Source organism: Falco biarmicus, chromosome 3, assembly GCF_023638135.1.
Source record: "Falco biarmicus isolate bFalBia1 chromosome 3, bFalBia1.pri, whole genome shotgun sequence".
Classification (NCBI taxonomy): Eukaryota; Metazoa; Chordata; class Aves; order Falconiformes; family Falconidae; genus Falco; species Falco biarmicus.
In genome coordinates, this window is record NC_079290.1 from 116,594,479 (window position 1) to 116,621,912 (window position 27,434).

The window sequence follows — 27,434 nt, forward strand, 5'->3', positions numbered from 1 at the left end:
AAGTTTAAAAACCTAAACAGGCTAGAAAGTGAGTCCCAAAGTGTTTGAAGTGCAACTCCAAAGGCATCACAGCACGCAGATGGGTGCATTTGCTAGCTTGTACATCGCCAGCAAGTTTTAATGCTCATCTAGTCCATCACCCGGGGCAGCACTGAGATGCTTCCAACATCCACCACCAGTAACGCAGCAAAGCAGCAAGCGGCAAAACCCAGAAGTGCTCCTAACTCTCCACGGAGAAACAGAGGGAAGGAGACCAAGAAGCACACTAAAGCCATTCACCAACTCCAGTTGTAAAAAGTTAAGACCACACAAATCCCACTGTGTACTCACAGACGAGAAAAACCCCTAAACCGTCCACTTCAGGGTACCTAAGAACCTCCCCCAGCGCAGCTTCCATGCTGCCTCCTGCCATGCTTTAAATCCCGCGCTTCCCAAGGAGATCTCAGGTGCCAGGACAGCTGGCGACCACCAGAGCCCCCCCGTGCCATGGGGCAGCTCCCCAGCCACACAGACGGGCCATGCAGCAGCGCCGCATGCAGGGCAGCACCCCCCGCACCCGCTCTGCCCAGCTCCGGCACCTGGAAGCAGCCACGCTCGGCAGACAGGGCGAGGGGAGAAAGGGAAGAAGTCGGAGGTCCCAGCATGGACACAGTGACAGACTGGGATCAGCCCCTCTGCTTTGGTGTTCCTGGAGGGGCTTTTCTCTCCTTGCTGGTATCCCCACAAGGAGAGTGATAATTAAGATGATAAAGCACGATGGCTCTTTGGACGTTTGGGTTTCTCCCAGCCCCACTGGTTGGATAGAAGGTTGGCCAAAACACTGAAAGATTTTTGTGAGCATAGGGAGGAGGGAATCGGGACTGAGGAATGAATTCCTTTTGCATCCCCAACACCCTCCAATTTTTTTGTTGGTCGGCGAGTCTACCAGCACCGGCGGCACAGCTCGGCTGTGGCACGGCAGAGGACGCAGCCAGCACCGCACCGGTCCACAGATCCCCCCGCTGCCTCCTGCTGTGCGGGCAGGGTGACCCTGCTGGAGAAACCTAAGCTCTCCACCATCATCACCAGACCCTGCCATGCACGTCTGGAGATGAACAAGCCATGGAAAGACAGAAGAAGAGGAGGGAGGAGGGAAAAAAAAAAAAAAAAAAAAAAAAAAGAGAGAGAGAAAGGTAAAAAAAGTAGATGGGAGGGAAGGGGGGGTAAAAGGCTTTTACTTACCCGAGTTGCAGGGTGTGCCTTGAGCAGTTAAAGACAGAGCCTTATGGAGCAGTTCAGCCGTATCACACACAGTGTAAAGCTTGGTGTTAGCGTCCAGCATGCGACTGTTTTGTTTGCAAAAAGAACCCCCCACACAGGTCGTCCTCTTTCACTTTGTGTGTTTTGTTTGTTTAAATCCCGGAGGGTTAGTTAAAACTTGTAAGCAAGGATGTCAGTTAATCTTAAAAACAGTTGACATGAAACACAAACTGTACAGGGACACATCATGCTCAATTTAGCGCGTTCTGCTTTGCATTTTTGTCTTTTATAACTTCTCTCTGACAGTTGGATGTTTCCAGCAAGCAAATGTTAAAGAGTTCCTCATGCTCCCTCTACAGTGAAGCAACTGCACCGCACAAGAGCCACAGGGATCGACTCGCAGACAGGGATCTACCCCACTGCCATCTCTCGGGTTTGTTTCCTGGGCTTGGTTGAGTTCGTGAGTGAAAACTGTCGTAGCCCCAGCCCCAGAGCGCACTCATGCTATACGAAAACAGCCTGGCAAGCCCTGGAGAAGGCTTTGGCTATAAAGTCACTTTCCTGCCCAGGAGGGAGGAAAAGGGAAAAGGAAAAAAGCATCCTTTCCGCAGGCAGGCTGCTCTCAGCTGCTCTCCTGGCAGCAGCAGTAGAAGCATCAAAGCCCTGATGGCTCAGCAGCGACGAACGGGTCGGTTTGCTCACCGCCAGCTTTCTGCTGCCAGCATGAGGGCTGGAGGGCTTGCAGCAGAAAGCGCTGCAGGCGCCCGAACCGGGCTATAAAGCCCAGCTGGGAGAGGAAGGCTCTATCTTTAGGTGAAAGCTGGACAGGCAGATACCAACCCAGCAGCCCTACTGCCCTCTTCCCCCAAGCGGCTCGACCAGGGCTTCACTCACAGACCCAACAGCCAAAACTTGCGTCATGTGTCCAGATCCGAGCGGGCTGTTGCTTCAGAGTACAGGGAGCCAGCAAGCAAACACACAAATATATCCATCGACACATGTATATACACTTATAGAACACGTACATGTATATCTGTGAATGACCAAAGACAGCCGGTAACAGAGGCAATAAGGATGCGCCTTCAGCCCTCCCTACCCAGCAAAACACAGATGGGGGCTGCTGGGAGCACTGGTGGATGTGAGCAGGGAATGACTCCAGCTATGGGTCGTGACGGTCTCCTGGGTCAGCTGAGGGTCTGGACCATGAAGTCGCCTTCCACTGGGGACAGCAACTTCACTCAGCCGCAGCCGAGACAAACCCCTCGCCAGACCCCCGAGATGTACAAGCCCACAGGGGGCAAACGCTCCCCCCCCCCCCCCGCCCCGCAGAACTCCACCTTCTCCTGCAGGCAGCAGGCTGTGAGATGGAGCCCTCAGCGCTTAAAGCACCGAGGGGTGTTCCTCAGAGAACACAGGTTTGCCAAGGGGACCCTTTCCAGGACAGAGGTCCACCTACATCCTTGCCCACCAAGCGTGAACAAGCCAACCCCTGCGCACAGGGCAGAGCTCTGATGAAAACAGACATTTGCAACAGATGCGAAGGACAACTCTCCCTGTGGCCCGGCAGGCAGCAGGTAAACAGCTCCTGCTTGGCCCCCCGGGACCCCCCCAGCCTGGATGCTCTGAGTGACGCACGGATGGAAGTGAAGGGACGGCAACCACATGCAAGTAAGGAAGTCAACAGGCTGCGAGTGGCTGGTGGCCACGAGACACGCAACTGAACAAAACCTTTTTCACACCCTGAGGAGTGACCTGTGTCTGTGCAGCCACGGGACCGAGCCGGGAGCAGTACCTTGTGCTCCGTCTCCTGAGCCAGCTGGCTCTGGAGCTGCTGGAGCTGCTCCGTGGAGTCGTTGCAGAGCGCCTGGTAGGTCTCCTTCAGAGCACCGATCTGAGCCGAAACCTGTTCCTTCTCCGGCTGGGAAAGCCTGCAAGGGGAAGGGAAAATCTCTCAGGGAAACTGCACAAACCAGCTCCCCAGAATTACCATGCTCTTCTGGGGAAGGGAAAAACCAAACCCACCACGAGCCTTCTCCTCCCACTGCCCCACTCCTTGCCCAGGTCATCTAAACCAGCAAGGGCAACCGTGCCCGGCACAGCTGGCTTGCACTGTAATGATCAAACCCCCAAATACACAGGGCTGGGTCACTGCTAAAGGGGATTAATATTGTCCCAACAGCACAAAGGGGCTGCATATTTCATAGCTACCGATGCAGATAAGGAAGACGACAACTGTCACGTGCAGCATAGCACTGCTCTTAACGGGAGCTGGGCACTGGATCCCAGGGATGCCAGCCCTAAGGTATCTCACCTCCTCCCACCACTCTCCCTGCCTGTCCCCCCCCTCCCTGGGCCACACTCACTTGTGGCTGTGTTTTGCCAGGAAGATTTGTGAAGTTTTGATGGCCTCGGAGACCTGCTCCTTCTTCGCAGCCAGCTCCTCATTCAGGGCCTGCCAAAAAAAAAAAAAAAAAAGGGAAAAAAAAAAAAAAGAACAAACGAAGCTTAATTCAGCTGTGGCAAAAGGGCAGAAGTTAAATGCGCTGGCTGATGGCTGCCCCTGGTTTACCTGCTGCTCCGAGATGGATTTCTCGATGTCATCCAGCTCTCTGCTCCCAGCAGCAGCCGTCCTGCCTTGCACACTCTGCTTCAAGCCCAGGGCCCAGCCCAGGAGCTCCTTCACCTTGTCCACATGCTCCTGCTTCTCCTCCTCCACTACTTTCTGCAATCAGAGGAGGGAGGAAGATAACCACATCACAGGGGTCCCAGATTCCCAGGCTCTCGGGAGCAGCACCCGAGATACAACCTCAACACGGAGCAGCATCCTTGGGGGTGCTAGGAAATGAGCCTGCGTGTTTTTAATACAGCTCGGTTCTTTACAACACCCTTACCTCCTCCTCCTCCAGCCGCCGGAGAGCATCGCTGATGTACTTCACGTGCTGCGTGGTTAAAGTCACCAGAGCCGTATAGCGAGTCCGCAAATCCATGAACTGCGAAGGGAGAGAAGGGGAAACGGGACGCATCAGTCACGACCGGCGGATCCAGAGCGACGTACTTCACAGTACATGACACGGATGCACCACCTCTCGCTTGGGAAGCCCCCCAGGCACCTCGCAGACCCAGTATGGCATCAATGCAATGCAGCAAGTCTGACGGGGAGGGTTGTGGCCACACACGGCATGCTGCACAACACTGGAGTGAAGGGGAGACTCCGGTCACGGACACTGGGGCGGATGCTCAACTCTTACAAGAGGGCTACTGGGATCTTTAATATCCACACGGAGCAGACAGGACCTCGGGTCCCTAAAGGTCTCATCCCAAGGATCCACACACAGTAACGCTGCATGGCGCTCTGGTTATTTACCTCGCAAGGCTGAAGGGCTGAGCCGACCCCGCTGGATTTGACCCAGGGGTTCCCAGGAGTCTAGGTATTTCATACCTGGTGCTTAGAGCACTAAGCCATCCTCTCTGGCTATTGGAAAAAACAGCGAGGGTGGAAACTTTATTTATACAAGAGAGTTCAGCAGAAAGGAGCTCATTTCACAGCGGCTGCTCGGCGGTTTGCTCAGCGTCGAAGAACCCCCTGCGCGATTTCTCCCTGACCAGGCTGGGCGGGTGGCTGTGCTCCTACCTCCTGCGTGATGGCATCCGAGGACGAGAGCATGCGCCGGCGTTTCATGGGGGACTTCTGCTGTGACTCGACGAATGCCCTGTACGTCATGAGCTGCAACTCGTAGTCCTGCAAACACAACCAGGGATGGAGAGACATGAAGCAGGAGAGATGCAAACGGTGCTGGAGCCGTTCCTGCCCAGTCAGCCCTATCCAGGCACAGGAGGGGACTCGTACCTTGACAGCAGCCGAGTATTGCTGGGAGAATTTCTGACACTGGTCCAGTTTGGCTTGATTTTTCTCGATTTCTGCAGCCAAAGCCTTCAACAAAATTCAAAGCAAAAACAGCTGTCAGGACAGCTGTCATGGGTGAGCTGAATTTTGGCCCCCGTTCTTTACACTCTTCAATTTTTTATGCAAGGCATCATCTCCACCTCAAGCTGAGTAGAGTTTTCCCATTTGCCAGACACCCAGCTCAGGCGCGTGGCCTCTTCCCCTCTGTGTTTCATATTCTCAAGCTCACAGATGAAAAGATTTTAGCAAAAGAAAAGAAGCGACACAGTCACTGCAGCAGCCACGCTACCGTGACATCACGAGGTCCCTGCCTCACCGTTTGCTGGCTCAGCTGCTCCGACAGCACCCGGCTGTCCTCTGCCTGCCCGGGCTTCATCAGCTCCTGCTGGACCGTGATCTCCTCAATCCACTGGATTAGGGCACTGTGGCACTGCCGGTAATCACTCAGCACCTCCTGGATGCTCTCCAGCTCCGCGTGGCTGAGAGAAGGACGAAGACAAATAAGAGGAGGGCAAAACGCCACCCTAGGCTATAGGGATATCCCAGCCACCAGTGGGAATCCCATCTGGAAAAACATCGCTGCTAACAAGCCCGACCCAATGAAAATACATCTGTGAAAGGAGGCAGGAGGTTTCTCACCGGGTCTCAATGTGGGCGCAGACTCGCTGCCAGCGATCCCACAGCTGGCTTCCCTTCTCCTGATAGCGCTCGAGGTCGATGCTGCGCTCCTGTCTCAGCCGGTACAGCTGCTCTCCCACCGCTTTCGCCTTTGCCATCTCCTCCTCCAACGTGGAGAAGACGGAGCTCTTGTCCTTCACTTCCCCAAGCCATTGCTGCAGAACCACCAAGAGACAGCACCAGCTCAGCATCAGGGAAAGCAAAAGGCATGTTAAGCCAGAGATGCTCTCCCACCCGGAGCCGGCGAGCCCGAGAAGGCGTTTCTCTTCCCCCTCCCCTTAACCAGCAAGGAACTGGCTGATTCTAGGAGGTGCAAATGGAGGGGACCGTGTTCTCAGCTTGGAGCAAGCCAGATGGGTTCAGCCCCTGCCCTACAGCAAGAGGACATGTAGCTGCCGAGATGCTCACACGTGTCAGCGTGCGCCCTACGAGCGGGAGCACAAGGCACAGCAGCTCCCTTATGTCATCCCTTATTGCTTTGTCAAAGGTGAACAGCACAATCCTCCCAGCAGCTACATCGAGGCAAGAAAGATGGCACACGGTACAAACGCAGCAGAGAAAGGGAAGGACCCTGCCTGACAAACGCCAAAACGTTGGCCGCTTTCTGCCTGCCCACCTTGGGAAGAGAAAAGCACCAACCTGCAGCGCCGCTCTGTGAGACTGAATAGCTGCCAGGTCGGCGGGGACTGCCTCCTCTTGGCTCAGCTTCACCTCATACCCTTTGACCAAAGATTCTGCTCCTTGGGTGTTACGAATAATAACATCAACCGTCTTCAACCTGGCAAATCAAACAGAGGCAGCGCGATGACAAGATCTGCAGAGATTCTCTATTATCGTGAGGCTGTTTGCACCATACGCCGCCCAGGGATGGAGCTCAGCTACGGTCCAGCACAAAGCGTGTTAAAACAAAGGTCTTTAGCAGAACTGGGCAGATTCAAAAAGGTATTTGGGAACAGAGGCATGCCCTGACTCACTTGTCCAGGTAGACGGAAGACAGCCCATGCAGCTGGTCCATCTTGTTCACCACCAAGTCGAGCTCAGCACGCAGGTGGGGCGTGCTGGACCCCGCGGGCGCCTTGTCGAGGAAGCTGTAGCATCTCTCAGAAACAAACCGCAGGTCCGATTGCAGCCGCTGCAGGTCCTCCTGCATGCGCTACAGGAGGAAGGGAGAGAACGTGAAAGGAGAGCCCAGGCAGGCAAAGGAGATGGCGTGAAATGAAGCGGGGAGCCCACCTGGAGAGGTTTCCTGCTACTTTCTGGGCAGCAAGATCCCCTCAAACCCCGCACAGCCACGCACCCACCACCCACACGTTCACCCCAGAGAAGCTAAAGCTGGTTTTGGCACATGCTAAAGACCAGCAGCCACCACCTCCCACCTCTCCACATCTCACAGCAGCAGGACCGACCTCCTGCTCTGCAATGCGGAGGGTGTTTTCCTGGATAGTGTCACCATCTGCTCGGGCGCTGCTTGGGGACTGGATTCGGCTCACTAGCCTCTGCTCACACTCCTCCAGGCGCAGACGGATATTCTTGAGCTCGGAGAGATATGTCCTGGCAATGGTCTCATCCTTGTCTTCTGCAAGACACAGACAAACCAAAATAGCAGCTCGAACAGCCTCAGCCAGTATCTGCCCCAAACGGGACCTGCCAGGAGCCCTGGAGCACGGCGTTGGGCTGACACCAAGGCGCTGGGGTCTCTGCTCAGATGGAAAACAAGTTAATCAAATCATCTCATCCAAAAGTAGCTGAGAATGAGTCCAGCCACAGGGCACCTGGTGTGATGAAGCCAGAGTCCTTGGTCTTAGCGGGATTCACGGTGCTGCCGTGTCACACGTGTCACCGCCACGTATATTTTCTTAAAGATTAAATGCAGGAAGAACTCTTTGGTCAGAATGCATCCTAATTTGACTAAACCCATCTCCAACAATATTAGGACTCGGCAGCTGAGCTGAAGCTGCAAAGCCAAGCCCCCTCTGCAGGAACATCACTGGACAAAGGCCGGACACTTGAATGGATGGAGAAATAAGGACAGCAGCTGCTCACACCATCAACTAGCTAGCTCAGGAAAAGAAAAAAAAAAAAAAATAACGAAGCCATCCCATAAATCCTTTGTTGATGAGTCCCCACAGCTCCTGGTTAATCCATCAGCCCTTTGAAGCTCACCGTTCTCCATGGACTCCAGCAGCTGGCGGATGTGTTCCTTGGAAGATTCCACCTCCTCCTCCAGGCGCAGCCGCTCCGACACCGAGAAGAGCTCCGAGTCCCGGCTGTCCTGCAGGAAGTCCTCGTAGTGCGCCTGGAGGCTCTTCAAGGCTTGCTGGCACTCCCCTTGCGCTAAGGAGCGGAGCTGCCAAGTGGAAAAGCAGCACATCTAACCACAGGGAAGGACTTCCTACACATCCCCTGAAGCCATCCTCCCCAGCTTCATCACCTTTGTTCGCCAAGGATTTTCTTTTCAGAGGAGAAGAGAAGGTTCTCCTACCACCCCCCTGCCTCCCTCCAGCCTATCTCACCCCCTAACGAATTGCTAAGCCCAGAAGCTCTTCGCACAGCTCAGCAGCAAACTGCTGATGCTCTTGATCGGGAAAAGCTGCAATCATTTCACACACCACTCCCACGCTCAGGTTCTCCCACCTGAGAAGACCCTTGACGCCCCCAGCCTTGCATTTCCCTTTCTCCCGAGCCACACACCGCAGCCCGGACAGGGAGCGCTGCAGCCCCGGAGCCAGGCAGAGAAGTTCCTACCGTACCTTCTCCATGCTGAAGCTTTGCACCACGGCTATGTCCTTCCGCAGGTAGTTCCAGGAGATGAGGCTCTTTGTGTTCATGTGGAGCTGGTGCCAGAGAGCCATCACTTTCTGGTACAACTGTTCTACCCTGCAAGGGGAAGGAGCAGATCCGTCAGCCCTGGATCTCCCCAGCACGCTCAGCCCTGACCCTGTTAATCCGCCAGCCGTCGCTGCCAGCCCATTAAGCCAGCGATCCCAGCCTGGCAGCCTGCAGCAAGGGATGATCCTGCTGTTCAGTGCCCGAGATCCCTGGAGGGATCCCTCCCTCCCTCCCTCCCAAATCATCATTTTCTCTTTTGCAAGCTACTGTAGCAGCTACTGCAACGGAGTCTGCAGCTGTACAACCACGCGGGATCCCTTCCCTCACCCCAAATCAGCCGTGCCACCCACTCCTGCTCCTCCACCCCAGCTCCTCTCCCATTCCCACCCCAGATCTGTCCCATCCCATGCCACCAACCCCCTCCCCATCTCCCTGCCATTGCACCCCCGGGACTCCCCCGCACAGCAGGTCACCTGTTGGCCATCTCGATGGCCTCCTTGTTGGGCGGGGGGATCAGGAAGCAGACAGACGGCACCATGGCCTCGTTCCCCGTGGGGCTGATCACCTTCCACTTGGTCCTCTGGGAATTGTCCTCCAGCACGCACTCATCGTTCCTGCAGATGGTGATCTGCAGCGGCACCATCACCACCACCCATCAGAAACCAGCAGCAGGGCTACACACAGCTGCCCCTGCTGCCAGCTTCCCTCCTGGGGGACAGCCAGCTTCCATAAATATATATATTTTAATCAAGGAAAAGCCTGGGATAATGCCAAGCAGTGCAGCACGCTCACGTCTGGAGAGGAAGGGACAAGGAAGTGGAATGGAGTTGGCTACCACCCACGTGCTTATTTGGCTGAGGCTGATGAAGCCCATCCTCCCTGGGGAAAGGGGCTTCAGCTCCTGCCCAGAATAAACCTGAGACATGGAGATTTGCTCCAGGGAAACCAGCCGTGCTATTTCCCTCCTTCTGCCTTCCCACTCCGTTCCTGCTTTCCATTGACAGACACCGTGGAGCTCACCCCAGACCCTCGTGGGTGCTCCCTTTCAAAGCCCCACCGCCACCCTTGCAGCCCTCACCTCGATCTGCCGATAGTCACAAACAGCCTTGATGGGGATCGTGCTCTTCACAAGGTGCTCCGGGTTCCTGGGCCGGAGCTGAACGATGGTTTTGGACCGTCCCACCAGGCTGGCAACGGAGCTCTTCGACTGAATGAGCTGCTCCTTCTCGTCCTGGCAGAAAGAAGGATGAAGGACGGGTTGCTGGAGGCAGGGGACAGGAGGTGTCTCCCAGGCATCTCAGCACCCCCCCACCCCAGTGCTGGCCTGCCAGAGCTACGCTGGGATCTCAAGGGCTGAACAAACACATCAGGAGCATCCTGCTGCCCTAAGGGGATGGGAAGAGGGGTCAGGAGGTGGGATGGAAGGGAGATTGGACTTCAGGTCAGGGTGGGACCTCTCCACTGCTCCTCCCACTGCCCGGCAAAGCCGCATGCACGCCTCTGGCTCTTCTGCTACTAGGACAAGAAAACATTTTCTTTCAAAAGGGGAAAAAAAGAGAACAGAGCATACACCAAAATTAAAAGTCCCAGGAGGTGTAAAGGGCCAAGAGCAGGACAAGCTCCAGCCCGAAGCTGGAGATGTTTAGCTGTCTGGAGGAGAGACCACAGAAGCATGCTCCCTCTTCTAAAGCGAAGGATGAAGGCATGTTTAAACCAATGGCTGGAATGGAGATACGATGAATTATGTGGATAAAACATCTCAGGAGAAGGGGCTAGAGGTGGAGTGATCGCACAGGTCTCTGGGTTTGGGGAGAAATTTGCCGGTTGGAGGAAGATGCTGCGTAATTGATTCCCACAAAGTTCCTGCTAGGTTGGGTGACAGGACAACCCAGGGGACCGGTGGCAAAGCTCCCCTGGAACAGGCTCCGGCACCGATGGAGACATGTGCAGATCACGACACTGGCAGCTCGTGTGATTAGTAGCAGCTCAGCCCGTTCTGGCTGCAAAAATGTCAAAAGGACCCCAGAAAAATGTCCTCCCTCATGCTTGGCACTCTCGGGGTTGGTTAGTGTGCTGACAACAGTGGAGGATAATTGAATGGTAAAAAAAAAAAAAAAAAAAGAACAGAATAAATGATTAAATAAACTACCTGTGCCTGTCCCAGGGAGCATGATTGGAAGAAATACAACTTTAACTTATTAGGTAAGAAAGAGTAATATAGCTGAGCTCAGGGCAGCTGCCCCAGTCCTGAGATGGTGGCCACTCTCCAGCTGCCCGGCCGAGCCTCTCCCACCCCAGACGGTGCCCACCAGGCTCCTGGTGTTGCAGGGCTCACCAAGACAGACCCCAGGAGCCAGGCTGGCTGCTCCGCGTCCTGGTAGCGCTGGAGGACAGACCAGGACAACCCCAAGACCATGACAGAGAGGATGGGAGCCCCCAGGCCTCCAGGAGAGAAGACCGTGAGCCCTAGCCCAGCTCATGCACCCCTCACGAACACCCAGTAACAGCACTCCAGCTTCACTGGGGACACGGTGGACACCGGTGGGGTGCCCTATGAGGCAAAGCCAAAGCAACCACCTGCCTCCACGCGCTCAGATGTCACCTCCTGGCCTTGCCACCAGCGGCTCAGGGGTTAACCCGCAACCCAAATCCTCCCCTGCCCCTGGTTTCAAACAGCACCTGATGCTTTGCTGCTTGGGTTTTGTTTAGAGGTTGGAATTTTTTCAGGCCCATTCAGACCAGAAGATGCCAGGGCTGATCCCATTGCCTGTTGTCTGCTCTCTGTCGCGCCGGCTAAGCCAGGCCATGTGTCCAGAGCCCCCCAGCCCCCGACCCCGCACACCCTGGCTGCCCTGGCTCTCCCCCCACCGGCACAGCCCGATGGATTAACATGGGATTTGCTCTGGATAAAGAGCAGGCGTTTCTCCGCATCCCATCGCGCTCCTAGCAAGCGCCAGCTCCAAAGCAGAAACAGGAGCATCCTGCGGGCTCTGCGCAACGCCTCCATCAGCGGAGACCAGGATGGGCACCGATGGGGAGGAACCAGCTCACACATCGAGCTACGAGCTTGCACAGACAGCACACACCGCCTGCTCCTCACCCCGAGGATACAGAGAGAGCCGGGACGGTGCCTCTAAATAAAAGTGACCCATCAGCTAGCGTGACGACTGAGATGCGGCTACCATTGGCAGCGTTACACCCACGCAGCGGTGCAGGTGGGGATGCACACAGCCTGCACCCCACGATCACGTACAAAGACATGCAGCAGCTCCAACGAAAAGCAGAACATTGACCGAGATGGGGAAACAAACCACATTACGTGGAAATGGGTGGCTGCAGGAATAAAATGAGCCAAATTTTCCCTGGGAAGCAAGAGGTGCCCCAAGCAATACTGCTGGACCAGAGCGAGAAGGCCACCCATCGCCCCCCCAGGGTGGTGGGGATGTCAGAGAACCTACCATGGAGTCCTGCAGCAGGTCCTCCAGCCGCGTCAGGCTCGTGTTATGGTCGCAAGAATACTTCCTTTTGATGGAGTCCTGCAGGTTGCGCAGGTAGGTCTCCGACTCCCGGGCATCACTGAAGAACTGCAAAGGCAAAGAGGGTCACAGAAACCTGCACAAGTGCACCGAGCGCTCCGCAGGCGAGGGAGCACCCAGCCGAGGGAGCACCCAGCCGAGGGACCACCCCAACAGCTCAGCCAGCAGCTCCCAACGCTGTTCTGGCCTTGGGGCTGCAAAGGCAGCCAGCATCCCACAGGCATGGGCAGAACTACATGGAAGTTGAGCCCTCTTTTCCCAGTGAGACATTCCCCAGAGAGCAGCTAAGGAGAAAGATGATTCAGGAGAAAGCAGCCCCCACGCACACCACAAATCCCTCCTCCCCTCTCCCCCAAAGGGAGCAGCAGCCTACAAAGCTCACGCAGCGGGATGCAGCAGATGGTGACCAGGGGAAATTTGGGCTGCCCCTGCCAGGTACCTGAAAATAGGCAGCGTTTTCCTTCACGTGCTGCTCCACGCACAGGCAGAGCTGCTTAATCCACTGCCACTGGGTCTGCACGGCAGCGCTGTAGGCCTGAGGAACACACACACCAAACAGCCATGAGGAACGAGCATCCACCAGCCGGGAGGGTCCCAGGAAGGACACAGCTGCAGCCGGTGGGATGAACGTGATGTACATGAGCAGGCGAGATCTGGCACTGGCCAGGTGGGTTTGGGCACAGGTACAAGAGGCAGCAGACCCTGGCCCGGCGATGCCAGGGGCTGCGACAGGCACAGGTTTGCTTTCTCCCAGCCCAGAAACACCGTGGAGAAACATGCGCCACCACGGTTTCCCTGGAAGCCTGGATAACTCCAAGAGAGCCACGGCCGTTCCCTGCATCACCTCACTGCAGGGAAGGTGCATGCCCTGTACGAGAGTATCTGTGCAGAGCAGTTTGGTGGGGATTACTGGGAATGGTCTCCAGCTTCTCATTGGGCTCCGCAGAATAAAACAGCTCTATCACTGCACTGACGTTCCTCTGCCACCGTAATTTATCAGCCCTGGCTGCCCATAAGGGCACCGTGGGGTGGGACAGCAGGTTTCCCAATCCCAAGTGAGAAAATTTGCTGCCAGCTGATTCCTGGAGCTCCTCCTGGCTCCTCCATGTGCCTGCTCACCTCTACGGTTTGCTTGGCCGGGTGGTTTTCCAGGGACAGCAGCTCGGCTGTGTCTTGGAGGGAGCGGAAGATGTCCTGCTTCTCTTCCAGCTCTGTCGTCAGCTCCTGCAGGAAGGACACAAGCAAAGTCCAAATCTCGGCTACGGGAGCAGACTTGCTCCGACCGTGTGTCCAGCTACCACAAGATGCAGCGTGGAAGTGCTGCTGCCAATACCAGTGGGTCTCAGGGAAACCAGCACGGCTTACGGGAGCATTGCAGCTGATGCCCATCGGGATGCCTCCGGTGCACCCAACACCCAGGGCAGATGTCACCAGAGTACTGGAAACCTGCCCGGGGACTTCTTCGGTTCCAGACAGTGCAATTGAGGAAAGACAGCAATTTTTTTATACCACTTTAAGGAGAAATCAATTCTCCTCTTTGGCTCAGACTTTTCTTCCCCCCTGCCTTTAGTTCCAAACAGTGCCACAAAGACCTCTTTTGATGCCTTTTTGATTGCAACTCAATTGAACAAACACTCTTTGGTACTTTCTGCTCTAGGGAAAGCTCTTTCATCAGCTGCACTGATGAGCCACAAGCTCCCTCCCAAGTCACTGAGGACTTCAGGTCTGTTGGGAGCTGAAGGTCCCACAGAAGATCAAAAGCAGCAGAAGCGCAACCAAGGGAGCACCCATCCCACCAGCCCTGTCCCGGGGTCGCTCACCGAGAAGTAGTTTTTCTTGGCTGCAATGTTAGGGTTGTTGTCACTCCAGTCATAGGCCAGTTCCTCCTCCTCCTTCTCATTCAGCCAAATCAGCTCAGCAGTGGCCCGAGACACAAACCCGTGCAAGCTCTGGAGGTGTCTCAGCCGAAAGCTCGAGGTTTCCTGAACAGAACACAGCGCAATTCCTCTTTCCTGCTCTGAAAGCGACTGGTTTCTTTCCCCCTCTCAGCCTCAGAGCAGGGATGCCCAGGAGCAGGGATGGACCCGGCACTCCCCAGGCTGAGGAGCCCACTCACCATCAGCTTGCAGTACTGCGTCTCCAGCTTGCCAAGCGTCTCCGTGTAGCTAGCACGGAAATTCTGAGACATTTTACCCTGACGGATGAAAAACACTCCTGTTATCCAACACAGGACAGCATCACTTGAAACCCCATCTCCAAATCTTTTTCCCCAGCTCTGCGTGAGTGAGAGGACGTGGAGAGGATGGCTCAGAGCAGCAGCCTCTTGCACCACCCCGGTGTAAATTCAGAAGCTCTGTCCTGAAGAAATACCTCTGTTCCAAGCACCTCTACCCACAAGAGCTGATCCTGGTGCCCGCAGCTTCCCACACGCACCATGCCACCCAGCCCGTGCCACCATACCTCGTACATCCTGGCCTCCTTCACGCTGGAGCCCAGGTCCTCCACGCTGGCATGGACGTGCCGCTGGGTCTCCAGCTGGGTTTCCACGCTCAGCAGGTCGGTCCCCCCACTCTGCCCGCTCCAGTCTCATCTGGAACAGGCCAAGAGGTTCAAGTCAGTGCTCCTCATCTGCAGGAGCGTGTCTCAAAAGGACACGAGGGCAAGAAAACCTCCTAGGTCACTCAAGAGGGAGCAAACACCATGCCGGTGCTGGTAGAAGGTCCTAAGCCAGCGCTCCAACACGGAATGATTTCTGGCACAGCCCACACAACCTTCCCACCCATGTAAGACCAAAGGACTGGTTGCATCAGTACAGACTGGATTCCAGCTTTGAAAGGATCTTCCGATACCCACTGATGAGCAGCATCACAAGAGGCAAAACCCAACTCAAGACACAATCATCGATGCCCTCCAGAAACTTTGAGCCATCAAAGTAATTATTCACAGATAAAGGCAGGAGCGTGAGCGGCGGCAGGTCATTCAGCCCCAAGAGCCAGCACTCACCTGCATCTCCTCCACCCAGGCCAGCAGCTCGTACACGAAGCGCAGGCTGCCTTCATCTTCAGAAGAAGAGATGGCCACCAGCTCTGTCCTGGTCATGGGCTTCCGGAACCAGGAGGCAGAGGAGGTGTGTAGCCCTTTCGTCAGGGATTCGCCCTTCAAGTGTGTCGTGCTCAGCGTGGAACTGGGCACCAGCTCCAGGGTGGAGAAGTGGCCTTTCCTGTACAGGTTAGTGCATTCCAGCCTCAGCGTCACCAGCTCGTCTTGCAGCCGCATGATCCTGGAGGAGCGAGCAAGGCAGGGGTCAGAAGACGTATGCACACACGCTCACCCCTTCCTTCCCCACAACAGAGCAGAGGAGCCCCGTGCATCACCCCCCACCATGTTTCTCCATCCTCAGACGTGGCCCCTCGCACCTGAACACCAGCTCCTCCAGCTGATAGTAATTCTCATCCCGAAGGATCTGCACATCCACCTGTAGCTGGCGGATGAGCCCCTCGCACTCCTGCAGGTACATCACCACGTCGGATTCGTACTGCACCGGCTGGCCCGACTCCAGGTGAGCCGCATCCTGCCCGGAGAGAGAGGAGACTCGGCGCTGGGTTCCCTCAGCCCAGGGAGAGAGAACGCGACAGCAGCCAGCATCAGCCTGAAGACCAAAACAACTCTTTGATCCACGAGCTGGACTTGAGCAGAAAAACACGAGTTCATCGCTCTCGGCACACCAACGACATCCATCCCCCTTAGAAAAGCTTCTGCAGGTGAACCAAAAGCTTCTAGGGATGGATGGGCTCCTGCGGTGGGTCCCATGGACAGCCATTTAAACGGACATCTTGTTTTCTTGCTTGGGTTTCACCATTTTTAGCTTCTAACCCTTACACCTCTCTCTGCCAGAACAAAACATCCCTCTTCCGCAATCTACTCCCTACCCAGGCAGCTACAGTCTGCAACCGAGTCCTTTCCACCAGTCTTTTAGAGAAATAAAAGAGATCTGGGGGTTTGAAGCCTCATTATACAACCAGCTTTGCCAGAACTGCAGCTCTCCAAGCCAGCCCCTCTGCAGAGGTCCAGCCTCGCTAGCTGCATCCCCAGAGGCAGCCTGCTGCATGGCCAGGCTGTGCCCCCGTCCCCAAGGTCCTTGTGCCACCAGGTAGCCACCACCACCCCTACAGCCCCTCTGGGATAGGCTCAACATCAGAAAAGGAAGGAAAATTGTCCAGGGGAACAATGGAGCACAAGCGAGGGGAAGAGACGGGCATAAAAGAGGCAGAAAAAAAACCCCAAACAACCCCCCAAAATTAAAAGAAAACGAGGAGGAGGAAAATAACACCCCCCCACTCACAGCTTGCAGCGTGTTCTTCGCGAGAGTGAGTTTTTCTTCACAGCTCAGAGCACCATTCTGGATTTTGTTAGCGATTTGTAGCAGCAATTCCAGCCTGCGATGACAGAGGGAAAGAGAGTAAGAGGGAGGCTTTGGGACAGCCCTCCAGCCAGGGGAGCAGGGGACATCCCCGCAGGGGACTCTGCCTGCCGTGGGCAGCGCACCGACCTCTCCACCGCCGGCCGCAGGAGCTTCTCACGCTCCAGCATCTCTATGATGAGCTTGCCCCACTCCTCCTCCACATCGTTGGGGTGGTACCCCTGGGGCAACTTGATACGTCCAAATTCAATCCATACCTGGGGAAAACATCAACAGAACGGTATTTTCTCACTCCTCCTCCAGCTGGCTAGAGAGAGATGACAGCAAGGGAAGTGGGGCTAGAAGGCAACAGCTCTGCCTCCGCTCCCGCGGTGTGCTGCCTGCTACATCAGTAGCAAGTTATTTCGCAGGACTACTATTAAATCAGAGAGTTATTTCCCCTTCTCCAAAACAAACCTGAACTGAGCACACTTTAGTCTTGCTAAAAGCACAACACTTCCACCTACAAGCCTCCGGATAGCCACAATGATACTTACCTCTAACAGTTTGTAGAGCTCCTCTATCCTTCCTTTCTCCTGTTCTTTTGCTGGGATTTCAGTTTCTTTGAAGTGTATGTATTGGTTATAAAGTGCCTGGGATGAGAAAAGGCTCATCAGAAACCACCCTGGGGAATGCCACCACCCAGCTCAGTGCCAAGCACATGGGACACTGCGGACGGACCTCGGCCAGGACCTACCTTTAGCTCTACAGGGTTCTGGGGGAAGGATTTATCTGACATGAGTATCGTGTGCTGCTTGATCCACGAGATGAGGGACTCCACACGGCTCTGGTACTCCAGCCACCTTGAATCCACCTCCTGTGAGGGGAGAGCACCCTTGCAGAGCACTGCTGGTGGACAGGTCTCCACGGGGAGAGGCAGAGCACGGAGGGAACGGAGGTGCCACCGTCACGGCCACGGGGGTGAACCATTGGCCTGCACCTCCCTGCCGCAATGCCACCGCGGGGAGGGGAAGGAGGAGGATGATCCTCCTTGCAAGCTGCTCCCTAGAAGCCAGCTCAGCTTTCCCACCAGCTCAAAACCCGTGGCAGAACCCGCAGAGGGTGGAGAACGCCATGGCCCTACAGGCACACCAGCTGTTCACGGAGCAGACCCACTAATGGAGAAGCTCCTTCATCCCCCCGAGCCTCTTCAGTCCATCAGCTGCCTGCTACGGCGGATGGGGAACCTCCAAACCCTTCCCGCACCATCCTGCTGCCTCCCAAATCGCTGTCCCAGCTTCCCAACCCGCAGCGATGCTTACGATAGCGCTGATCCCTTCTCCTCCCTCGGGGACTTTGGGAAAGGCATCGTAGATTGAAGACACATAAGTTATCACAGATTTCTCATCCGGAGAGGGGACGTCCACGTCTGACAAGGGGGAAGCAGAAAGGTGGTGAGGAACAGGAGCGGGCTGGGAGGTCAGCATCACCCCGCACCAGGCGCTTCCCCCGGCCGCTCACCTTCAGCATCCAGCAGCCGTGTGACCCCCAGCCGCTCGGCGATCTCAAAGGCTTGCTCCAGGTTCTCCCGGTTACTCTGGATCTGCACCCTCTCCATGTCCACCAGATCCGGCCTGCAAGACACGGACCGAAGTCAGGATGATGGCAAACAGAACAAGGTGCCCAGGGCGGAGCACCCTGCAGGGGCACGGCCGCCCCAGGTGATTCCTGACCCCTGTCCCATGCTGGCGGCTGCCCGAGGGGATCCAGGCTGCAGCACCTCCCTGTTCACCCCCTTCGGGAAGGAAAACCTGCCCTTCCCAGCACCCGCTCTGCACCCAGCATGCCAGACTGGGACTGCGAGCCCTCCCTGGAAGGAGATGCCCAGAACAACCCCAAAGCGGGGTGGTTACACCTCTCCGGAGGATGCGGGCAGAGCAGGAGGGGGGGCGGCAGGCAGGGGTGCTGCCAGCCCTGCACCAGCAACAGAACAGCACCAGCAAAGGGCGGCACAACCGGACCGCACGTGAGTGCGGCAGAACCAGGAAAATCCATCTCTGAGCACGAGGCTGCTGCCCACTGGGCACCCCATCTCCTGCCCGCAGAACCTTGCGTGTCCTTCCCTGCTAAACCCTGGCCGCTCCTCTCGGCCACGAGCGAGCACGGAGCAGTGCAGGGAGGCAGTGCTATTTCCAGCTACAAGGAGATGCGTTCTCACGGGGCCTTTGCTGTTCTCCTGCAGGCTCTCAAGGCTGTGCCAAGCGCCCTGGACCACGCAGCCGCAGCAAAAACTGGTCCTGCTGGCCCCAGCTCTGCCTCGGTGCCGGTGCTGAGCAGGCAGAAGGTGTGGGGGGGCTGTGCTGTCTCTCAAGGAACTGTGAGAGGTTTAACTGCTGCTCGGCAGAGCTCAGAGATCCTTGGATGAAAGCACGGATGGAAGCACTGCTATTCACAGAGAGCAGCAAGGGCAGCACTAACACATAAAACAGGGCAGCGCTCCCAGTTTAAAAGCTTTTCTTTCTTGCCTCTCTCCCCAGCCTCACTCAAGATGTTTTTTTATTGCAGCCTGATGTATTTGGTGCTCTTTCCAAGCATCCACCCCCCAGCTACCTGGCAGAAGAGATAATTTCCAGGTAAAAGAGACTGCAAGACTCATCTACATCTCCAAGCACTCCAGGCCATCACCAACCACATCAGTGGACCCCAGGAGGTCCTCAGCCCTTCCTCCCGCCCAGATGATGCTCTCCACTGCTCCTCCCTGCCTACCTGTATCTGTGGATGAGTGCGTTGAACATCTTTCCATCACTCCAGCATGACGAGAAGTTGGTGCACTTCACCCCAATGTAACCCGCCGTCACCTTCTGCGTCCACAAAAGCAGCTTCTCCTTGGCCGACATATCCCCCGACTCCCCACTGATGTAGATGTCGGAGATCTGTAAGGAAGCGGCACAGGCATGTGGTGATGCAGGAGGAGGAACAGCTCCACCAGGCACGTCCAGTCTCTGTGAACTCACCCAAGACCTGGCAGCTGCCAGGAAGGGCAGGAGAAAACTCCTGGTCACCATGGGGGAGAGGGGACCCCACAGCTGAGAAACTTGGGAACAGACCACCGGATCTGCGGGGTGAGCGGCTGGGTGCTGTGGTTTGGGCAGACCGGAGAGCCAAACCGGCGAGGGGGGCACAGCCAGCCCCATGTCACCGGGGTACGAGGCACTGCTTGGCCACACAGCCCAGCCCAGCCGGCACAGGAGCTGCCACCGTTGGACCCTGGCTCCCTACCTACCACCACGAGGTCGCCGGGGCTGCTCCTCCACTGCCAGACACGCTCCGAGCACCGAGCACCGGCAGAGCATCACCGCACACCCCGGCACGTTACACCGCCACGCACCCCCAGCCAGGGCTTGGGGGGCACCTCACCGGGAACACAACACCTCGGCAAGTCTCTTCCCATCCCGAACGTGCTGAGCTGACAGCGATGCCGCTGCGCCCTCCTGTACAAACCCCTCCTGCCCAGCACCCAGCCGAGAAGCCCCAGCACCCTCAAACACCCAGGGCTCAAACACGCAGGACCAGCCAGCCCCATCCAGCAGCACCCACAGCTGGGCGGCGAGGGAGCACCCAAGAGGGGACCACTGATGCTGACCCTCACCGGGGCTGGCAGCGTGGGGGTGGGTGCTCCACCTGGAGCATCACATTGTAAAAAATACAATGTAAGAAATGGGAAACGGCACTTGGAGGTGCTGGTTGAGAGGACATGTGGGGCAGAGGTCTCCCCCCAACCTCAAGCTGGAGGAACCGCTTGGAGCTGTTTCCAGGGGGAAAGGGAAGGATGGGAGGAAGGCTGTCGCATCCCCCCTCTGCCTCGCCAGGCCTGGGAGAGGCAGGTGCCGGGGGGTGCTGGTGGCAGGGGTGCCGTGACCCACTTCCCCAACAAAAGAGACCGACAGTCACAGACCCCTCTCAGACAGACGCACAGGACTGGCTGCAAATCCCAGACTTGCACGTGACAAAACGCACGTGTCTCCGCATGCCAGCATATTTCTGATTGGCACGGCTTCCTCCTCGCCCATCCTCCCCCCAGCTCCCCAATTAGTACAATTACCTCCCCTTAATTAAGGGGCAGACAAAGGGGAGGATGCGAGCTGCTCGTATTTTCTGGGGTGCCTGTGGAAAGGCAATGGGGACGGTTTGCTCGCTGGATTCCTCCTCCAGGCACGGCAAGGAGAAGGGGTGCCAGGACCCAGCCCTACCCACCGCCCCTCTGAGCCTCCTCTGCCCTGAAAACACCCAGTTGCTTTATTCCCCCCCCCCAGATACCCCTGGGTTGGGTGCTGGCATTGCACAGGACCCAGTGTCAGAGCTCCCTTTGCAGGTAGGAGGCAGGGACCCGCAGGATCAGGCGCCTCTCCCACCGGCGGGAAGGATGCTGAGGCACGGTGGGGAGGATACTGAGGCGACAGGCGACGGGTGTAATTGGTATGCTGCAGCTCACCTCCCTCTCCCGAGCCTGATACGCTCCTCACACACAAAACTGCTCTTTGTCAGCCGCTGCCACACCGCCGGCGCTGCCTTTAACTCCTCCAGCCCCGCGACTGGGTTTTCTTAGGGATGCCGGGATCCGGTACCCGGCGGCACAGCCAGGATGGATAGGGTGATGCGCTGGGCAAACAGCAGGATGGAACCCTCCACACCTGCAGGGAGGGACCCACAAACCTCCGTCTGCCCAGCACCCCCTTATCAATTACCTAGCAGCTCTTAAGAACAGAATGAAACCTTCTGCAAACCCACCCATTGGCTGTGCCCCACCTGGGCTCTCCAGGCCGCTGCCCACCAGGGAGCTCCTCGCAGCACCCAGCTCAGAAAAATCCTTTATTTTTCAGTCATTCACACAGCACTGGGGTTCTCCAACTGCTGGGCCTTTCCCCGAGGGCACCTTTGCAGGAGACCCTCCTAGAGATGCGCGTAGAGAGGTGCAGGATGCGGCACCAGCTCCACCCTCCTTTTCTTCACATGTCTGTGTCAGGACAAAGATTTAGGGAGGCACCAGTGGGATGAGAGAATGGAAACTCACAGGACGCAGGGTCAGCTCTTCCAAACCCTTCCAACATCAGCCTCGTGCATCGAGCAACCGGTGGCAGGATGCTGAAGGCCGGATAGTGGCTGCCACACCGGTCCAAACCCAGCAAAGGTACCCGGGGCCACAGCCCCCTTCCTGCTCCTCCAACCCCATGCTTGTCCTGGGGCGTGCAGAGCTTGGCCAAACCCAAGGGCACTATCCTGTCAGCCCCAAAGAGCAAACTCCAAACAGCAACAACAGGCTCCAGAACACAGCATCGCCCCCTCCTCTTCCTACCGGAGCCCCCCCCCCCCCCCCCCCCCCCCCAAGAACAGGCAAAGCCCCCACACCTCCATGCTCACCCACTGCCGCCTGCCTGGGAGCTGAGCACGGGCAGCAGCAAAGGGACCCCCCAAACTCGCACCCGACCCAGCAGCCCTGAGGGCACGTGTGCCACCAGTGACAGCAAGCGTGCTGCCAACCACAAATGCAATGGCACCGCGAGCCCGTGTCACCACCGGCCGCACCCACCGGTGCCGGCGACAGCCACTATCTGGCTGCCCGTGCCAGGAGCGGAGAACAGGACGGGTTGGTCCCTAGGGGATGCCTTCCTGGTGGAGATGCTCAGAGGGGAAAAGGCATTGGGAGCTTTCTGCACCAGAGCCCTCCCGTCCACGCTCAGTACAAGTTTGCGCCCTGCCAAGACGACCATCCCCAGGGGTCACCAGGAATCTGAAACCAGGTCCCCCCACCCTGCTCCAAGAAGGGGGAGAGGGTACACGCAGGCACTGACCATTCCTCCGGCTGGCCCCGAGCTCCCCCTCCAAGCCCAGCCCTCCGCATTGAGCCTGCGGCCACCTTCAGAGGGAGACGCCGTGGTCCCACCAGCTCCAGCACCCTTGGCCGGCCGGCGCGCCGGATCGCTGCCGTACCCCGAGGAGCTCCGGGCTGCGCCGCCGCTGCGCCCACTGAAGGAGGACGGGCTGCGGGAGGCCGGCGGTCCATGCCCATCTCCCTCCCCGGCCCGAGATGATGGCAACCCTGAGGTTCTCCCCACACCGGGGTTTTCCAGCTGATCCACCATGGGGGACGGCGTAGACAGCTCCGAAACGGTACCCGGCTCTGCTGCGGAGGAGCAGGTCCACGGGGCGCTGGAGCTGGGATCATTGCTGCCTCCTTTCTCCCGGCTCTTCGCTGGTTCCTCGCCGGACACGGTGCTCACCGGGGAGAGGAGCCCCTCCACGCGGCCACCGGTCCCCCCAGGCAGGGGCAGCAGCACAGCCCGGCGGCTGCCTGCACCGCTCCTCTGCAGCTCGACCAGCCGGCTCACTGCCCTCTCGCAGTCCTTCTCGGCCGGGTTCTCCAGCAAGCGGGCGATGACGGTGGTGCCTTCCTCCAGGGAAGCTCCCGCCGCACCCGGCCGCTGCGGCTCCAGCACCAGGCGAGCTTTCTGCACCTCCCCCCTGAAACCGCTCCTTCACCTGCACGATGAGCCCGGGGTGCAGGGCCACCGGGTTGGTGTCCCCCGCCGTGCTGCCAGCTTCTGGGGGGCTCCTCTCCTCCCTCCTGCCGGGGGGCTGCCTTCGACTTCAGTGCTTCCTCATCCTCAGCCATCTCCAGGGCTGGGGGCTCCTCCTGCGGGGCTGCCTCCGGCATCTCTCTCCTCTTCCCCCTCCGCCTCCGTTTAAAGCGGACCCTTTTTTTGGGAGACAGGGGTGCCTTTCCCACAGCTTTTTCCTTCGGCTCTTTAACGCAGCCCAGAGAATTCCCCATCTCCTCCTCCTCCTCAGTGCCGGCAGTAACGCAGCTAAGTGAGTCGCCAGCTCCGGAATAAATCCCGAGCCGAGCTTCATCGGCTCAAACGCACATCATCGTACACCGTGCCGCCGCCTGCCCCTTGCCGCCGCTCCCTCCCGCCAGCCCTGCCGCCGCCGTTCCAGACAGCCATCTTACAGCCTGGGCGCTGCAAGAAGATAAATTCAAAGCATCTCACTGCAGTTCAGAAATCACTTGACCTAAAAGCAGAGGGAGCGGGGATTGGCTGCGGCATCCTTCTCTCCAAATATGAGGTAATGGGAGCACAGCCCTCGCCAACACAAACAGGGAGCAGGGAGCAGGCAGCGGAGCAGGGAGGGGGTGGGAGAGGGTGGGGAAGAAGGGATAAAAAAACCACAAAACCCAGGGAAGGTTGGCAAAGGTAGCATAAAGGAAGGGGTGGGAGAAAAATGGGGGGGGGGGGGGGGAAGAGGAAAAAAAAAAAAGCAGGGAGGAGTCAGAGCAGCTGTGCATGCACGGCAGCGGGGACATGGAGCCACCACGGCAGCGGGGACGTGGAGCCACCACGCCGGCTCCCACAGGGGTGTTTCTCTCCAATTCGGGAGGTTTGCTCCTCAATTCTGAATGCTGCGAGCCCCGAGAGGGGCCGGCTCACGTGCTCACCCCCCTGCCCAGCTCACCCAGCTGGGGGCACGGAGGGGCAGCCCAAGGTCCCCTGCGGGACTCAGCACCGCTCCAGGGAGCTGCCGTCATGGGGTCCCAAGAGGCCACGGCAGCGCCGACGCTCCCCGTCCCAGTCTGGCCACACGTCCTGGCCAGAACGCCGCCGAGGGCAGGGGTTCGAGGGGCAGCAGCATCCCAGCTCCGAGCGACCACAGCAGGGTAACGTGCACCGAAAGCCAGGGCGAGACAGAAAATGGGGAGCAGGGGGCATAAAGATGGGGGGACTGACCTCGGCCCCAGCAAGCAGGGCTGGGAGGGGGGAAACAGTCAACAAGGAGAAACCCAGGAGACGACTAAGGGACCCGATGACCCCAAGAGCTCCCAGGGCATGGGGGGCAGCCCCCACGTTGTCACCGCTCCAGCCCCCTGCGGAGGTGGCAGTGCCTGGGCTCAGCACCGGCGCCAGCCCACCCAGACCTCCCCCAGGCACCTCCCCCCAGCAGCAGCACTGGGACACGGGAGATTAAGAGGTTCACAATGGAGCTACAACCCCAGAAAAAATCCCGTTAGCGCAGGCAGGAAGAGGACGCGCAGGCTCGCCGGCACCAGCTCAGCTCCCCTGGGGCCCCCCTGTCACCCACCCTGTCCCCCACGGCAGGGTGGCAGCATCCCCTCCCAGCTGGGCACGGAGGGGACACCCAGGACCTCCTGATCTCCCCTCCCTGGTCTCCCGCAGCAGAGGACGCACCAGGGCAGGGCCACGCCGAGGACAGCGGGGATCAGGATGCCACCAGCCAGGGCCCCACCGGAGATGACAGTGACTCATCAGCATCCAGACCCCTGCTCGACCCCAGCTGCTTCCCAGGGCCGAAGGGCTGGCGGAGCGCCCCGTCAGCAGCCTGACACCCGATTCATCCCCACGCTCCCCCCCCCCAGACCCGCAGGGCTCTGCCCTCTCGTCCTCCAAAAATGAAAATATTTCTTACGAGGGCTCAAAGCATTTTGTCTGGAAGATGCCAGCGGGGATAGGGCAGGGAGCAGCTCCCACCAGCTTGGTCCCGCGGCAGAGATGACCCCGGAGCTAATGCCACGGCGCTAACAAGCTGCTGACAGCGGCACCGCTCAGCAAACCCCACATGTACAAGGCACTGGTGGCATCAGGGGCCACGCGCCATTCCCCTGAGGGCATCAAAGCTATAACCACATCATTTGGGGCTACTAAAGACTCGAGACCCCGTTTTGCAACAGCATCTATAGCACACAATTGCTGGAGATGGTCCTAAGTGCGTTCCTCAGCACCCCAGCTGGGTCAGAGAGCTTCTCCCATCCCTGTCCTGAACCACTGTCACGCAGCTGACATTTTCCAGCCCGACAAAAGATCCCGTGGCTGTGCCGACCACCCAAAGGGCTGGGAGCACCTTGGGTAACAGCCCCGCGTGAGTGGGAGCTCAGCCTCTCCCCCCGCTGCCCCTTCCCAATTTGCTCTTCTGCAGAGACTTCAGCTGAGCAAACAGCTACCGCCAACAACCCTGGTGCCAACTGGGAGGCCACCGCACACAACCCATCATTAATGATTTCATTATGTAAATGATGAGAAAAGGGTGTTGCTATTCTCCGACACCCGTCTCCATGACACTGCAACGTGTGTCGTTGATCCTCCAGACCCATCTACGTGCCGGCATCGCCACGGAACATGCAGACAGATGGATGCCAGCGCCCCGGGAGACAACGCGCGCCTGCCATCCATCCCACATCCTTCAGCAAGAAACTCTCATGACCTACCTGGAAGTGGAGGATGATCGTCCAGATGAGCCCCAGGGTGAGCTTGGGGTTACCGTCCGTAATGTCATCATTGCGAATATTCACCAGTTTCACCTGAAAGAGAAGCAACAAGGTCAAAGCTCCCCATCAATCTCACCCACAGAGAGCGGGGGGGAGGGGGGGTGTCCCCCCACCCACCTTCGCTTCCCCGGGCCACCCTAAGCACATCGGTGGGGAGAGGACACGTGAGACCCCAGCACTTCCAAAGAGGCAGCAAGGCCACCCTGTGCCCCGGCTCAGGAAGGCAGGGAGGGAAGGATTTTTCACGTCTCTAGCACTCTCCATCGAGAAGCGCTTCCCCAGCACTTAATGGCTTTACTTCAGCTCGCGCGGAGACATGCCTTGTCCCCAAAGCCCTGAGCACTAGTGCATAATTTAACAGGTACAGACCACAGAGCATGGTCAAAAGAGGATGGCCGAGCTGCATGAACTCCCCCACGCTGCTAATCGATCAGCCCTAACAAAGGCAGCAATGCCAGCGCTGCCCTTGCTGAGGGTCCCTCCCAGCACCCACCGAAAGCCCTCGTCCTGGCAGCCTCTGGCCCCACGCAGTCCCCAGAGGCTGCTCCCTCCCGCCTGCCTTTAACGTTTAAACACGTGTGCGGTCCCTGAACTGCAGAGACGCCTGCAGCACCAGGAGCACCAGCCTCGGTGCTTCCAGACGATGCAAACCAGAGCGGGACTGCCCGGCTGCTGCTCCTGCTCTCTGCTCTCCTTGCAGCCACCTCCCCGGGAGCTGCCACGTGCTTTGGGCTCTTCTCCACTGGCGAGCTTCCCACGGGGGAGTCCCCGCACCTCAACACTCAGTGGGACCCCACGATCAGTCTCTAGTGGGAGCATCTGGGGTAAAACGTCCCAGCCAGGCTGCTGTCACCAGGCCATCACGCTTCAAAGGAAAAAGCTGTTTCATCCAAGTAGAGAAACAAGTTCCCAAGAGCCCTCGGCAAAATGTCTCTATCAAGGGGCTGGGGAGGAGGAGTGGGGGGGGCTGGAAGCAGCTCACCCCTCCCTGGAGTGGGGCACGTGCTCAAATATATTCAGTGCCCTCAGGCCAACAGAGAGAGAGAGAAAAGTCTCTGCTCCAGCATGAACTGGTACAATTTATCATCCTCTCGGCATATCTGGGGAGCATCGCAGCGGGGAGACCTGACCCAACAGGCGGAACAGGACACCCGGCCCCGGGGCTGGGGGGGTTTCACCTGCGGAGCCAGCAAGTCTCAGGATGCATCCCACTGCTCCGGGCGGGGGGTGCGGAGCACGCCTGGTCTCTGCCAGCTGCACAAGCACCTCCCGGAGCCTGGCGGAGGCAGCGTGCCCCCCAAAAGCCGCAGGGCGATGGTGCCCGGGAGCAGCACAGGAGGACGGTATGGCTGTTGCTGTCCGGAGGGGTGATGCCAGCACAAAGATGCGTGTGGCAGTGCCAGCACCGAGGCTATGGCTGCCTGGGGCTGGGCAGAAGCCAGCTGCCACATCGCGTGCCGCCCCCCCCCCCCCAAGAACTGGTGGGAAGGTATGGATGTGCCACAGCCAGCC

General features: G+C 58.0%; 1 protein-coding gene across 1 annotated transcript in view; it reads right to left on the minus strand.

Annotated features, from left to right (window-relative positions):
- The window catches only part of MACF1 (microtubule actin crosslinking factor 1), a 111,980-nt gene that overhangs the window by 78,168 nt on the left and 6,378 nt on the right, over window positions 1-27,434 (minus strand). The window contains 32 exon segments of the mRNA XM_056332466.1: window positions 3,032-3,167; window positions 3,603-3,691; window positions 3,809-3,961; window positions 4,131-4,229; window positions 4,871-4,978; window positions 5,087-5,170; window positions 5,460-5,622; window positions 5,783-5,976; window positions 6,461-6,599; window positions 6,796-6,974; window positions 7,228-7,397; window positions 7,985-8,168; window positions 8,572-8,698; window positions 9,124-9,278; window positions 9,729-9,881; window positions 12,109-12,234; window positions 12,626-12,721; window positions 13,306-13,410; window positions 14,007-14,168; window positions 14,303-14,380; window positions 14,647-14,745; window positions 14,747-14,776; window positions 15,190-15,466; window positions 15,603-15,757; window positions 16,529-16,622; window positions 16,736-16,863; window positions 17,143-17,238; window positions 17,343-17,462; window positions 17,908-18,014; window positions 18,107-18,219; window positions 19,352-19,518; window positions 25,863-25,955. Of these exon segments, the coding sequence (XP_056188441.1) occupies window positions 3,032-3,167; window positions 3,603-3,691; window positions 3,809-3,961; window positions 4,131-4,229; window positions 4,871-4,978; window positions 5,087-5,170; window positions 5,460-5,622; window positions 5,783-5,976; window positions 6,461-6,599; window positions 6,796-6,974; window positions 7,228-7,397; window positions 7,985-8,168; window positions 8,572-8,698; window positions 9,124-9,278; window positions 9,729-9,881; window positions 12,109-12,234; window positions 12,626-12,721; window positions 13,306-13,410; window positions 14,007-14,168; window positions 14,303-14,380; window positions 14,647-14,745; window positions 14,747-14,776; window positions 15,190-15,466; window positions 15,603-15,757; window positions 16,529-16,622; window positions 16,736-16,863; window positions 17,143-17,238; window positions 17,343-17,462; window positions 17,908-18,014; window positions 18,107-18,219; window positions 19,352-19,518; window positions 25,863-25,955 (4,179 nt within the window).